Source organism: Triticum aestivum, chromosome 2D (assembly GCF_018294505.1).
Source record: "Triticum aestivum cultivar Chinese Spring chromosome 2D, IWGSC CS RefSeq v2.1, whole genome shotgun sequence".
Classification (NCBI taxonomy): domain Eukaryota; kingdom Viridiplantae; phylum Streptophyta; class Magnoliopsida; order Poales; family Poaceae; genus Triticum; species Triticum aestivum.
In genome coordinates this window covers 425,496,226-425,511,938 of record NC_057799.1, presented here as the reverse complement: position 1 = coordinate 425,511,938, position 15,713 = coordinate 425,496,226, and the positions used below count along the sequence as shown (strand labels likewise).

At 53.3% G+C, this 15,713-nt stretch overlaps 1 protein-coding gene across 1 annotated transcript; it reads left to right on the top strand.

Moving 5' to 3' along the window:
• Nucleotides 1-13,934: 13,934 nt before the first annotated feature.
• On the top strand, nucleotides 13,935-14,589 carry LOC123049490 (heavy metal-associated isoprenylated plant protein 46-like). Its single transcript, XM_044472399.1, has 2 exons — nucleotides 13,935-14,066; nucleotides 14,192-14,589. The coding sequence occupies exons 1-2, from the start codon at nucleotides 14,061-14,063 to the stop codon at nucleotides 14,522-14,524; spliced, it is 339 nt and encodes a 112-aa protein (XP_044328334.1). The 5' UTR covers nucleotides 13,935-14,060; the 3' UTR covers nucleotides 14,525-14,589.
• The last annotated feature ends 1,124 nt before the right edge of the window (nucleotides 14,590-15,713 follow it).

Below are 15,713 nucleotides of genomic sequence, written 5' to 3'. Positions count from 1 at the left end.
ACATTGAGTTTGACTCACCTCGCGTCACCATGTACACGAAGGCGGAGGCGAAAGAGGCGCGAGAAGACGGCGTCGATCTGCTGGAAGAGGGCCGGCTGTTGGCACTCAGCCGGTCTGCCATCTACCAGCAGAGTCTGCGCCGTTACCATAGCCGGAAGGTCAAGCCAAGATCCTTCCAAGAGGGAGACCTTGTGCTCCGGCTGATCCCGCGAACAGCCGGCCAACACAAGCTCTCGGCCCCTTGGGAAGGCCCCTTCATCATCAGCAAAGCATTGGGCAACGACTCCTACTACCTCATCGCCGCGCAGAAGCCCAGAGCACGCAGGAGAGACGATTCGGGCAAGGAAACAGAGCGCCCGTGGAACGCAAATCTCCTTCGAAGATTTTACATCAGTATGTACCATGCTACCTTTTGTATTAAGTAGCAGACATCGGGGCCCTCAAGGAGCACTCGGGGGCTACCCCTTTTTATCTATATGATAAGTTCTATGCCTATAAATGTGTTATCGCATTATTCTGCCTGGCACCTGGTTCGACCAGTCGGCCCGGGGGCTTGGCGCCTTGTACTATGTTAATGCTACCTGCAGTCGGACAAGTAGTGTGCCGACACCTAAGCCTTCTCTTGCCACAAGCCGCAGCTCGCAGAGCGACTGTCCGGCTGGCAAGAGGTAAAGACAGGAAACGGCGCTCACACGAAAATGGCTAAGGACTACAACATTTGCATAGGCCAAGTTGGCTCTTCCCTCCGCCGACCGGCTGGTTTCCAACTTAATTTGCTACACTCCATCAACGGCTAAAGTACTTACCTTCCCAAAGCGGCCAAGTACTTGACCCAGCCACAGACCGCAGAACGGCTGTCCGGCTGGCAAGACGGCAGCCAAGGGAAGGCGGCAAAGGAAAAAGCCAGGGGACTAAAAAAGCAAGACAAGTCGGAAATCAGCAAAGACAAATTTATACAGCAAAAGGCCCTTGGCCAGCATTCAACAGAGTTTGAATACACCTCCAGCGGGTGGAATTGTGCGGACTTAACAATTTTTTTTCAAGCGATTACAAAGCAGGAAAGAAAGATAACTTGGCCGCCTAGGCCAGAGGAGCAGCAGCCGGATCGGAGGGGTCGGTGGAGGCAGAGGCTCCGGGTGGTGGAGCGGCCGCCTGGTGGGTCTCGGCCTAATCAGCGTCAGCAGTAGTCGGCTCACAGACGCTTCGTCTGTTGGTCGAGACTTGGTCGGGCTGAGGCCGGCCGTCATCTCCACCATCCGGCGCGTCATCTTCAACGTCCTCGTCCTCATCTTCCTCCTCCTCGCCTTCATCGCTGGAGGCGATCTTCTCCACCGAGTCCTCGCTGCCCTCTGGGTTCAGCCCGAACCAGTTGGGCGATGCCTCGGCGCCTGCGTCGTCTAGCTCGGGGAGGAAGACGCTGGTGTCCGTGTACTCAGCAATCGACACAACGCGCTGATAGAGTTGGGATGCCACCGCCTGCAACTCCTCGCCGGCTTCGGCACGGAGAGTGTCCAGCTGGTCCAGGTTCAGCCCAGGGTACCAGCCCTTGACGAACTCCAGAGCTCGCCGCGCGCCTGCCCGGGCGGAGGAGCCCTTCCACGCCTCAAAGCGGCCAATGGCCACCTCCAACCAGTCAGAGGTCCAGCTGGCGGTGCGCAGAAGAGGAGTGCCTGGCCAGAGGGTGGAGACCACCTGGGCCCCAGCGCGCTGAAGACGGCGGAGAGCCCGATGTGCTGGCTGGAGACGAGCCTGGATGGCAAGCATCTGCTCGGCGAGGGTCCGAGGGGCGTTGGGCGCGATTGTCGCGCCAACCAGCCTCCGCTCGTCGCGATGAGCCTCGACGGCCTGACCGGCGGCAATGGAGTAGCCAGGGAAATACTCTTCGCAAGGGAAGAAGAAAAAAGTGAGAAGTCGGAGGTCGGCTTGCGGGACCAACCGGCAGAAAGAAGAAGGAAAAGAACAGCTTACCATCGAGCATGTCCTCGACCTCGCCGAAGCCGGCCGACAGGGTCGTCTCCCTCTCGACCCAGTTCAAGCGTTGAGTCTCGAACTCGGGCTGGAGGGCCTCCTCCGCGTCCTTGAGCTTCTGCACCTCCGCCTGGTGCTTGTCCGCTTGGTCAGCCAGCTGCTTGACCAGACGGTCTCGCTCCTGCTCCATCTTGAGGCGCTCCTCCTCCTTGGCGTGCAGTGCGGTCTGAGCTTTGCCCATTTCCTGCCGCAAGGTGGCATTGGCTCCTACAGAAGACAAGGGTGAGTTGAGGTCAGCAAATCAACAAGGAAAGAAGTAGTTGCCGGAAGATCCGACCCGGCTGCTCAGCAGTCGGTCGGAATCTCGGGGGCTACACCCCGCGGGTGCACTGACGTGCCCCCGCGAGACCAAGAATTGAGCAGTTCAATGAAAGAAATAAGAAAAGGTAGCTGCCGGAAGATCCGACCCGACTGCTCAACAGTCGGCCCGAATCTCGGGGGCTACACCCCGCGGGTGCGCTAGCGCGCCCCCGCGAGAACAAAGAACGGAGCGCTTACTCCGTCTGTCGGTCAGCTCGGCGGTCCGCTTGGCCAGCTCCCGGACGTGGGACTTGTAGGCGGCCACGCGAACGTTGTGGTAATCCTACAATAGAATCAACAGAAAGGGTCAGCACTCGGTATTTACCTTTAAGTTCCGAGCCGCCTGCTCAGCAGCCGCCCCGAAACTCGGGGGCTACACCCAGTGGGTGCGCTAGCACGCCCCCACAGAAGATTGCAAAGATTGAAAGCAAAAGTACAAGGAGCATACCCGGACCGCGGCTCGCGACTCCAGGAACTTCTTTGTGTAATCCTTGAGGGCGTCGCCTTGGGCCTGGAGCAGGGAGTGGACTTCCTGTGCAACCTTGTTCAGGACGCCCTTTCCGCCCCCAGACGTCCACTCCCGCGGGACGGCACTAGTGGCATCCGCTTCGGGACCGACATGCTGGAGGCTCCGACTTCATGAGGCCGCGGCGCTGAAGTCGCCTTCGTCACACGCCGGCGCGTCGGAGTGCGGATGACGGAAGTCGCCCCCACCACCAGCTCGCCGCCGACTCGAGGCGCCGACGGCGCATCGGGCCGACCGCCGTGAGCTTCGGCAGCCAACATCTGCTGGGACGCCTCCGTCCTCAGGATGACGGCGTCACCTTCCTCCCTCTCCATGACTGGCTGGTCATTGCCGGCCCCTCCAGCCGGCGCAGGGATCCCTGTCGCCGGCGGCATGGAGCACAGCGGAACGACCAGCTGCGGAGCCAGGCCACCCATGGCTGCGCCCGCTTGTGCTTTGGCGGCCGCGTCCGCCTGGGCCTTGGTCGCCTCCTCCTCCTGGGCCTTGGCCGCAGCGTCAGCCTGGTCCTTGGCCGCCGCGTCCGCCTCCTCCTGCGCGGCCTTCGCCGCGTCCGCCTTCACCTTCTTCGCCCGCTCCTTCTCCCCGCGCGCCTCCCGCGCGTTCCTCTCCGTCGCCTCTCGGAGGTCGGCGAGCGGGTCTATGCACCGGGCATTGGCGGAACCCTCCGCCCCTCCAATGATGGAGGCGGAGGTCGACCGCTCAAGAGAGAGTGGGGCTCTGATTCAAGCAAGACAAGACAAACTTAGAAGGAGTTTGCAAAAAGAAGAAGGAAAACACAAAAAGAGCCAGCACTTACGCGGACACCGTCGGCGGCTGCTTCGGGGCCCTCTAGTACCGGCCGCCTTCGCAGCGGCCTCCTCCCGCCTGGTCGCTGCGGCCGAGCCCTTGGGCTTCTTCGGTCGGCCGCCTTGCAGCTGCGTGCCGGCTCGGCACTTCGGTGCGCCGCCTGGTGCGGGTGGCGCTGCTGAGGAGCTCGCCCCCGCCCTGCGAGCGGCCGACTGGCGGCGCAGCTCGGCCTCCTCCTCGTCGTCATCCGGCCACGTCTCGACGCCGCCTCCTCCTCCACCGGAGCCGCCTGCCCCGTCGCCACCGCCCGTGGCGTCGTCTTCCAAGGCGGCCGCCCCCAAGTCGGGGTCGTCCGCATCGCTCACCGATCGGTCCGGCAGGTATTCCTGGCCTTGCACCAAGCCATCGGCCGCCTGCTCGGTCGAGAGGATCTGCGACACGTCTGACTGATCAGTCGGGAAAGAAGAAAGACCAAGAAAGAAAGAAGAGTCAGGAACTTACGGCTGGAGGCGGATGCGCGCGGGAGTACGGCCGCTTGCCGAACCGCCAGTCCAACTCCGAGAGCTTGAGGTTCGCGATCTCGTTCACCATGCAGGCCACCTCCGCAACTGGCATCTCATGGGTGGACAGCCGTCACGGGTCCCGGTGCCCACTCATCTGACTGATCATGTGGGGCCGGCCCTAGAGAGGGAGACCCGGCGCACCACGAAGGCCGTCAGCAAGTCGGACGCCTGGAGGCCCTCCAAGTCGGTCATCTCCTTGAGCCTGGCGATGGCGGCGGTGGAGGCGGCCGATAGGTGCTTCGGCTTGAAGGCCTAGTTGGTGCGCGGCTCGGCTGGCGGGCCAGCTTCGTAATCCGGCAGGTTGACGAAGTCCAGAGCCGGGTTGACGTTCTTCACGTAGAAGTACGACTTGTGCCACAGCTTGACGGACTGGGTCAACATGATGGACGGGAAGCGGTTACCGGCTCCGGGGCGCCGTACCGCGACGAAGGCGCCGCACTGGGCCGCCTCGTCCTTGGCGGAGATGCCGAGCTTGGTGTAGAAGAACTCTCCCCACAGCTCAAGATTGGGGAGAATGCCGAGGTAGCCCTCGCATAATGTGACGAAGGCCGACAGCAGCACCACCGTGTTCGGTGTGAGGTGGTGCGGCTGGAGATGATCGAATTGGGGGAAGGAGCGTACGAAGCCACTGACCGGCAGGCCGAAGCCGCGGAGGAAGTGTGACCGAAACACGACGCGCTCGCCGTCCTTCGGCGCCGGCGTGATCTCTTTCTCCGGTGGGACGCGCATCTTGACATAGCCCGCGCCAGGCAGCCGCCTCGTGTCGCGCAGGAAGTCGAGGTGGTCCTTCTGGACGTTGGAGCCGTCCCAGGCGCCGGAGTTCATCTTGTCGCGCGCCATGAGAGCTTAGGGCTCGATGGAGGCGCGACGCGGCGAAGGAGGCGCGAACCCGCGGTGGAACAGCAGCGCCGACGGGCTGCAGCACCATTTCGGCGAGCACGGGGTGCGGTGGCGGCGAAGAAGAAGAGAAGTCAAGAAATGGCAAAGGAGAGGAGGGTGCGCGTGCGTCTGCCGCTCCCCTCCTCCCCTACTTATAACCCCTGGTTGTGAAGCGGAGGTGACGGGGCGTGGGATCATGGGATTAACTGCGCCCACGACCCCATGACCCCGCGTTTACCGCGTAATAACGACGCGTGGTAATGGCGCGCAGGATCCCAACCGCCCGCCTCGCCGCAGCGGATCCGCGCGCGTGCCGAGGCCCGGTAGTGGCGGGCCCGGTCTGCAGCAACGTCCCATCGCACGCGTGGGTTGGCAGGCCGGCCCGTCTGACAGACGCCGCGTGGCGTGCGAGCGGCGGGCGGCTAGCCTGGATGCTTCGCTAGCACTCCACCTGGCTCCCGCCAAGGCATTTCAAAAACCACCAGGCGGCCCGCCTGGTCGTGACCGGCTCCTGGCAGTCGGCACGCCGGAAGACGGACGGAGCAAGATCAAATGAAGCGGTCGGAGTAGGAAGCTGCCGAGGCTCCTTCCTTTCACCAGCCGCGGAGCCTCATCAGCTTCGGGGACTACTGTCGGAGTAATTGGCCACGGGTAGCCTCATCGGCCCCCCATGACGCTTCAAGACATCGGGGCCAGCGCGCCCCTTGAAAAACCAAAGACCAAAGCGCCTCCTTCTCGCAGCCGACTGGTCCGAGCGGCCGGCTGCCAGAAGACGGCAAGACTCAGCAGGCGGCCACGAGGTGGGCCGGCTACTAGCAGGCGGCCTCCAGAAAGGCCGGCTCCTAGCAGGCGGCCCCAAGCGTCCTCAGAGTCTGCGCCCACATAAATACGATGAGATAGGACGTGGCTATAGCACGCCCTGCCACCCCCGAATCCAGGGCCAAGCGTGGCCACAGTGCCCCGTACCAGACGAAGATCTCCCGTCCAGCGCGGCACTGTTGCCACTCTACCCATGACGTCACCTATGGCAGAGAAGGACATGCCTCTAGTACGGGCTATCGGTACGGCCCACAGGCGATGGGCCTTACCTGTCAGTGAGGAGCCAGAGAGCGGCAAGCACGGACCAGTCGGCATGAGGGGAGGCCGACTCCTACCAGGCGGCCCTCTCCCTCCCTCAAAGACCATGTGCCATTAATCAGAAGAGATGGGGGATGGCTACAGTGATCGCCCGCCAGGCGGCGGTACTGTAGCCACGCCTCCCCCGACAAAGCACGCATCATTACCAGCATCGCTATAGTGCTAAGCAGCCGGCCAGACCCGCGAGCGGCGGGCGAGGCCTGTCGGCTAAGTACGAGACAACCAGCAGGGCCCACCAGGCGGGGGGCCCATCAGCAAGCGGAGAAGCCGGCGACCAGAGACACTAGCAGCCGGGTCCCACACCCGGCCAGATTACCTTTGTACCCCTGGGGGTAGGCCTATATAAACCCCCAGAGCACCCATGCAAAGGGTTCAGACTCTAGTTCATCCACACACCCATATAGAGAGAGGAAGCTAGGGCTAGACCTGTTCTTCTTCCCCCTCTAGAGAAACAGCTCAAGGAGCAAGCTTGTAGCCACCATTGTTGCTTGAGTGATCATGCGGAGACCCCGCAGAGCAAGACTAGGGGTGTTATCTCCTAGGAGAGCCCCGAACCTGGGTAAGATTCGCCGGCGTGCATGCCTTCGCCTCATCCCGTTTCCTGGCACCGGCGACGTCTTACTAGCCCCCTCGATGATAAGCCATCCTTTGGCATATGTCGCACAGACACCCCCGACATCGTGCATGTGCAGTCTACATAGGTAGCAAACCCAGTTGGAAACAAACAAATGCGTTACTATGTGTTATACAAGATAAAGATTGAAATATCCTAAAACACCGACTTATACTATCGTACACTAGTATTATATAAATGATATATGTGAGACTCTCCCTGCTACAAGCAGCATCGCAACACTCTTTTTTCTCGGATAATCAGAACAATTGCTTATTAATTGCGTGCAATTGTGGAAAAGTTGGGTGTGACTTTGTGATCCCTCTCTGCTCCCGCGTGTTCCTAAGACAAAATTATTGTTGATTGAGCTGATCGAGGACCGCCGATCGGTTGAACTTGAGCTGCTGCGTAGTTATGTACGCAGCCGCGTCTTCGGTGGAGCATCCAACGTGGCCAACTGGTGATAAAGTTGGGCAGATCTCGTCACAAGTCATTGTCTAGTCTCTCCATGGGTAGCCTGCCGATCGGGAAAATTCAACCGAGTCCTTTGTGATGAGGACGCGTTTACATGCATGTCTACTTGCCCAATTGGGCAGTTGTTTACTCAGTCGGAGCTCAACTGCGGCAGCTGCTACGAATCTTCTTACTACTAGCGAGCTAGTGCGTTGGGATTGCTCCTGATACTGATAGCTCTAGTTTTCTAGCGTGTATATAAGGGGGGTATCCCCTTCACCAAATCATCACAAGCTAGACACTTGCATCTGTGGAAGATCGATCAGTAGCTACCAAAACCATTCTAGCCTCGCCTGGAACACCAACATTTCCCCATCAAGTGAGTAAATGGCACCGGCGGTCCGAGAACTTGCGCTGCGGGTGCACTTAAGTCACGGTACTTGCAAACCGGAAAAACCCGTCATAGAACTTGCATTACGGGTGCATATAGGTCACACAGGTCATCTGAACCGGCCAGCTGCCCGGTTTTCTCCCTCTAACGGTCAAGCGCGATAAATTTGTTCACGACTTTAAAAATATATGTGATTCGTGACTTTAAAAAAATGTTCGTGAACGATAAATTTGAAAACTATTTGTTCACGACTTCAAAAAAATGTTCGCGAACGTTTCAAAAAATACATTCGTGATCCGCGACATAAAAAAATGTTCGCGAACGATAAATTAAAAATATTTATTTAAAATATTTGTGATTAGTGACTTTAAAAAATGTCCAGGAACGAAAAATTTGAAAATGTTTTTGAATGATAAATTTAAAAATGTTCGTGAATGATTAATTTGAAAACTATTTATTCACGGAATTAAAAAAAGGTCGAGAACGATAAATTTGAAAAAAAAAATTGATTCATGAACATTTTTTTAAAGTTGAGAACATTAAAAAAATTGTGATTCACGACTTTAAAAAAAGTTCGCGAACGATAATTAAAAGAAATTTATTAAAAATATTTATGATTCGTGACTTTAAAAAAAGTCCACGAAAAAAAATTGAAAATGCTTGCGAACGATAAATTTGAAAATGTGGTGAATGATTAATTTGAAAACTATTTGTCCACGACTTGAAAAAAATTGAGAACGATAAATTTGAAAAATATTTGTGATTCGCGAACATTTTTTTTAAGTTGTGAACATTTAAAAAAATATTTGTGATTCGCGACAATAAAAAAAGTTCGCGAACGTTAAATTAAAAAATATTTATTAAAAGTATTTGTGATTCGTGACTTTTAATAAATGTCCACGAATGAAATTTTTTAAAATGTTCGCGAACAATAAATTTGAAAATGTTCATGAACGATTAATTTGAAAAATATTTGTTCACGACTTTAAAAAATGTTCGCGAATGATAAATTTGAAAAATATTTATGATTTGCGAACATTTGTTTTAAGTGGTGAACATTTAAAAAAATGTTTGGGATTCGCGACTTTAAAAAAATGTTCTCGGACGATAAATTAAAAAATATTTATTAAAAATATTTGTGATTCATGACTTTAAAAAAAAGTCCAGGAACGAAAAATTTGAAATGTGACCTATCTGTACCCGCAACGCAAGTTCTATGACGGGTTTTTCTCGAAAATAGGACAACTGGCCGGTTCAGATGACATATGTGACCTATCTGCACCCGCAATGCAAGTTCTATGACGAGTTTTTCCAGTTTACAAGTACCGTGACTTAAGTGCACCCGCAGCGCAAGTTCTCGGACCGCCGGTGCCATTTACTCACTTGATGGGGAAATGTTGGTGTTCAGGTGGTCGGCGACGGCGTCGACCCGGTGTGCCTCGTCAGCTGCCTCCGCAAGAAGCTCGGCCACGCCCAAATCATCAAGGTGGAGGAGGTGAAGAAGCCGGAGGAGGAGAAGAAGGATGAGCCGAAGCCGGCCGTGCCCGTGCCCGTGAACCCGCCGCCGTGCTACTACCCGCCCAGCTACTACCACCACCAGTACCAGGCGCCGCACATGGTAGTCTGCGAGGACCATGTAACTGCCAGAGATCCATTTTGACGTACTATACGCGTGTTTATTAATTCATTGATGGAAATGAAAAGAAAAAAAGAGAGATACTCTTATCTATATTTACGAGCTCGCTTCGCTAATTTCCAGTGTGAAATCAAAGCAAACGCTATGGTTATATGAATCTCAGTCCTCACGCATGCACTTGCTTCTTGGTGAAGGTGGTGGTTCCTAAACTACATGTGCGTCAAACAGGACAGCACGATAGATAGATAGATAGACAATTTGTCACCTGCAAGAAAAGGTGGGACGTCACACCATGATGCCCTCAGCCCCACAGTGTGACGCATGTCCTCCAATCATATGATCAGGTGATAATTCGAGTTGATCCATAAGCACGGTCCGTAAGAACTGAATAAGATCTGCACCGTCAAGTATAGTTAAAGGTTTGTATTCTCAAATTATCTGGATATGAACATCAGGAGAAGGTCTGATTTCCTTCGTCTTTTTACATTCCATTTCATTTGGTTCCCGAACCAAACACACGATTTTATTGGTCTTACTACATCAGTCAGTGCGGTGGGCCGGGCCAACAACGAAAGTAGAGAAACCAAACTGCTGACCAGAAGTTTGTGACAATAACAAAAGTACAAGACTGTTGGTATCAGGTTGTCTACATCCCCACAATTCCCAATTCTAAACAAAAGTATTGGCCACCAACTGCACAGATCGAGCACGGCAACCAGACCGGTGTATTGATTGGGATTTAGGAACTGTTCTAATGAATAGATTGTTAGAATTCTCTTGGACATTTGCACCGATATTTATGTTTTTGCATATGAATGTTCGCTCTGTAGAGTAAACTTCGAGCTCTTAATAGCACTAGCTTCACTGGTTAGTTGGAAATCCAAATACAACCAGAGCAACCAATTCCTCAACACAAGGAGGAGCTGGAAAATGACAGACCGCACAATAATTAGAGTGCTACGCAGTTGCTCTAGGTTTACATTTACAGCAGAAATATAACTACATCCCGACAAATTAACCGTCGGAAGAGTCAGACTCTAAACCAGTACTGAAGTAGTCTCTAGTGACCTAGTCTGCATTTCTTATTGTATAATCCTAGTAGTCTATTTACAACAGTATCAAGTAAGATGGTCAAAGTTGTGAATCAGCCAACTAACTTCAGAGCCTAAACAAGAATTAATTCGATCACGCGTTCATGAAAATGACACCGCTGAACACAACGGCCCGTACGAAGGCCAATTTAATGGTATAGATGGCGAGATATGGCAACGTTTCCTTTTGTTTGATAAGAACGTACCGCTGTCTGAAATAGAATTGTGTTTCTGGACTATCAGAATCTGCAGATTATGACAGGTAGGTCATCGTTCATATATTGATTATTTACAGATTATGACGGCTAAGTCATCATATATTGATTGACAATATCAGTGCCACGAGTCCAAAAATGGTCCACGGTTGTCTCACCGGTGATGACACAATTGCTTCAACGCTTAAATCATTGAAAGAACACAATGATAGATAAGTAGACATGACACAATCCAGCATACAACAATGAATTGGCGAATAGGTACTGGGGTATGTGTACCCCATATACCCATGTACGAAAGGAAATGGCTTTTTTAAAGAAATGAGCTGCCGTATTTGTTTAACTAGATTTGTCAGATATATATTTATTTCAACAAGGATACGTGTTGGTAATGCCGCTCTCTGAAAACAATATTCAGTCTTGTAATGTATTGCTCACGACAAAAATCATATGCTTGCGCAATTTTTGAGCACATTGCCGCTTAATGTTCCTTTTCGGCGGGATTTGATCAAACCCCGCCTTGCGTCATGGCACACCCTTTTGGGGAGACTAGCGCGGTCCAGTTGACACAAGGCCAGGATGAATTCTGGTGGAACCTTTACTCAGAGATTTCAATGTACTACTATTTCGGTAGATTCTACGTACATTCTATGTACTGCTATTTCAGTAGATTCTGCGAACTCATAGATTTCAACGGGCAACAGTAAAAAAAAATAAAAGTCAAAGGTAACAATAGTATTTTTTAAATATGTGGTACCTTTGTCGATGTGTGATCGTAAACAAGGACAATCTCGCACGCCAAACTATTCTCAGGTGACTAGGGTTTCTTTTCCTTCCATCGGCGCTGTCGCCGGTCCACCTCGCCTCCCATGGCCTTGGGCTGTGGTGGAGCGGAGGAACTCGGCCCCTCGCCCGCGGGAGGGATCCCGCTCTCATTCTTGTTCGGTTCAGTGTCTCGGTTGAGGCTGTGTGGTGGCAGCGCTGTCTCCTAGTAGGAATAATATCTCCCACACCCAATTCCTGTCCTGGTGGTGCGTCTAGCGTCATCGGAGGGCATGTGGTGGCGTGTCTCTCTCAGATCTCGCGGGATTCAATCGGTGCTAGTCTTTGGTAGATATGCTTGGATCTTGTTTTCATTATTTAAATGAATTCTCAATTCATAAACAAATTGAACTTTTGAATTGTGCCAAAACTCAAAAATGAGCAAAGGTCGTGTCAATTTTTTATTTGAATCTGAATTCAACTAAGCTTAAGTAAAAGTTTTAAAATTAGCCCAAAGTTTGTATGCACGAATGCAACGCACATTCGGAAAAAAAATCCCCGCTCTTGTCTAAACTATGGGTCATGACAGCCTCCACCCCTTAAAGAAATTCCGTCAATGGAATTGTTGATTTTTTATTTTAGAAATGGAGGAGGACCCCCGGCCTTTGCATTTGGACGATGCATGCAGCCTCTTTATTAATTATTCACACCAGACCTTATAAAGTCATACAAAAATAAGACTAAAGCCACCATCGAGGCAACATCTGTCGCTATTCCTATCCAGTTGATGAAGGGATGCAGATAGTCTGGGCGTAATACCAAAACAGACCTCGCAGCCAAACCTAACATCTAAGACCTGAGGTCCCAACCAGGACGCCTGCCGGGCATGGGGCACCCACAAGTCCGGCGCACTCCTCAACCTGGTCGCCTGCCGGGTATGAGGCCGCCGCAGCCACCTGCCATCAATCCATCTTTAGTGCTATACTGCTGCATGAACCTTGCCTGGTCTAGCTGCCGTCGACTCCACCACGACGCCACACAACGCCACCATCCTGCGCTCGTCCATCATCACACGCCCACCGGTGAGACCCCGCTGCTCCATGCCGCTGAGACCCGCCGTTGTCGACGTGTCAGATACCACGCCGTTCCTCCTCTTGTCCCCTCCAGCCAACACTTGCTCCAAAACGATGTCCCCATGGAGGGAGAACGACATCGAAACGTCGCCATCGTCCGATCCTGTAGATCCAGATCTAGGGTTTCCCCCGGAACCTTCCGATTAGGTTGACGTGACCTGCAACGACGATGCCTCGAGAAGGGAACAACGTCTGAGATGCCGCCAGCGCCCGCCGTGACCGCGGTCAGGCGCGATTTTCACCGGAAGCCACGACCTCCCGATCTCACGGTTGGCTGGAACGGAGCCCTCCGCCGAACCGGTGACGTCGCCGCCGATCCGGTCCCACCGCTGTGCGATGCCCCCAATGGAGATCCCGATCGAGATCGAAGACGACCCCGACCGAAACCCCGCCACCAGCGCCGCCGCACCGCGCCACCTCCTCCTAGCCCAGTCGCCGCCGGATCCAGCCGTCCCCGCCTCCGGGAGACCAGCCGGACGAGGCGCCCCTTGTCCCCGAGCAGACGACCCGCGCCGCCGCCACGAGGACCAAAGGAAGGAGGGAGTGCCCCACCGCCGCCCGCGCCGCACGCCTCCATGGAATTGTTGATGGCCATTCCTTCCTGAAGACATCGTCGTGGTGCTCCTCTACGTGTCAGGGTTCCGGGTGAGAACCTTTGTTCATTGTGGACTTGGCAGTGGCGATGTTTAGCACCGTTCTCCTTCCTAAGGGCGTTATCGTGAAGCTTAGGTGTTATAGGGCGTAGTATGGTGTTGTAATCAATTCCGCATGTGCTTTCTCTGGACGGCATAGTCGCGTGCATCTTACATGGTCCGGTTATCCTCGGAGGGTTACCTTCTCACCCTGTATCATTCGACCGTGTACTTAATTCGGGTGTTGATTTATATTTAAAAAGGGCGAAAGCCTATTTCAAAAACTAAGATAAAAAAAAGGGTACTAGTAGCTGATCGAGGACCGCTGATAAGTTGAATTTGAGCTATTGTATCCAGGCATTTTGTCTAGTTCATGCTGATATTGTTAACGAATCGATCGACTGGGTCTACGTGGGTATGTCCGCAACCGCGTCTTCGGAGAAGACTGCAACATGGCCAATCGACAATAATTGGGTGGGTCGCGTCGTCCTGGAATTCAGATCTCGCACAAGTCATTGTTTAATGTCTCTCCATTACTGGGTAGCCTGCCCATTGGCAAATTCAAGGAGCGCATGTGATTGTGATCAGGACGCGCTTACATCTACTTGCCCATTAGGGCACTTGTATTAGTCTACTCACTGCCGCTGCTACGTACGAATCTTCTCACGACTAGCTTCGTTGGGATCGCTTCTGATACTGATGACTCTAGGTCTCTGCTCCCACAACCGCACCCACTGCGTGCGTGTATATAAGGCAGCTATCCCCTCCACCAAATCATCACAAGCTATACATACATTTGGCTGCATTGCATCTGCTAAAGATCGATCAGTTGCTACCCAAACCATTCTAGCATTGCCTCGAACACCAACATTTCCCCATTGAGTTCCTGTTTCTCCTTCACAGCAGCAGCAAGCAATGAAGGTGGGTGTCTGCTCCTACCATTTGTTTACTTCTCGTCTTGTTTTGTTTAGCAGCTCAATTTCGAGCAGTCGATACATTACTCTGAAGCTGGAGCATACGATTGATCCTCCTCCTTGTTGTTGCAGCAAAAGATTGTCATCCAGTTGAGCATGTCGTGCGACAAGCGCCGGTCCAAAGCATTGACCCTGGCAGCCAGAGCAGCCGGGGTGACGTCGATGGGGATAACCGGCGACGCCAGGGACCAGCTAGAGGTGGTCGGCGACGGCGTCGACTCGGTGTGCCTCGTCAGCTGCCTCCGCAAGAAGCTCGGCCACGCCCAAATCATCAAGGTGGAGGAAGTGAAGAAGCCGGAGGAGAAGAAGAAGGATGAGCCGAAGCCAGAGGCCGTGCACCCGCCGCCCTACTTCTTCTACCCGCCCAGCTCCTACTACCCCCACCAGTACCCGCTGTACTTCTGACCATGTAACTGCCGGACCATGTAGCTGCCAGCGAGCGTGCTTTAATTTTGTCAGCAACTACAAATATATACAACCACAAATTTTCATCAAGTCTCGATCAAATGATGAAAGAAAAAAATGCACTAATTTTCATGCAAGATCTCGTGAATATAACATCGACTCAGACATTGTCAAGTCTTAGTTGACTAAGATTTAGCAACACTCTACACTCGACACTTGATCAAAGATTGATGAGTGATATGTCGGACACTTGAAGCGTTTAGTCAATGGCAACGTCTATGTCCTGTTGACCGCTAAACTGACCCTGTACGTACGTACGACTCATGTTGTATGGTACTAGTACGTAGTACTAGCTTACTACAACGTCTCTGGACCCATCAGCTCTGTGGACTAGCTTAGCTACGGCCGAATTCTGCCTGGTCATCGCATATTGATTATTTCGAAGGTTTGACTACTAGCTAAATAACATCCCAGGAGTCCATGAAAGGTCCCCTTTCAGCTTAGGAAATGTTTCTGTACGGCAATGCCGGCCGAGTGATTCGGCTGGTCAAGCGCGAGCCGTGCGATCTAGTACAATCGTGTGTTTTCTGGACGTTTTTACGCGAGACAGTTTTCAGCCTTATCCACGCATGAGTCGCTCTGATCCACACGTTCTCCTGTCATCTCCTACCTCTGACTTCCTTCATTCCTCACGGGGGCGTCACTACCTGCACACGCCGCCGCCGCACCCGGCTCTCTCGGGAGAGCTGGGCACAGACCCTTCCCCTTCCCTCCCCGCCAGGTAGGCCGCCCGCCTTCTGCCCCTCTTCGACGCGAGCGGGCCACACATCCATAGCCTGTTGTGAAGCCTCTCCGAGGGAGACGACGACCATGGTTCGAACACAGCCATTGTAGTTAGATGGTCACAGCAAATAGCTCATTTGGTTCCAGCAAAGACGGTCGTCGGTCGCAGCAAATCACCCTCCCGTCGGAGCAAAACACGTCACCAATTGCTCGGTTCCAGCACGGCGACATGCGGTTGCAGCTTTTCTTCTCCCCGGCTCCTGCACCTCCTAGTACCGTTGTAGCTTTTTCTTCTTCCAGTACCGCGATGCAACTTTTCTACTGTATGGTTCCAGCATCGGTGGCATACGGTTGTAGCTTTCTACTGCCTGGTTCCAGCACCGGCGACATGCCGTTGCAGCTTTTC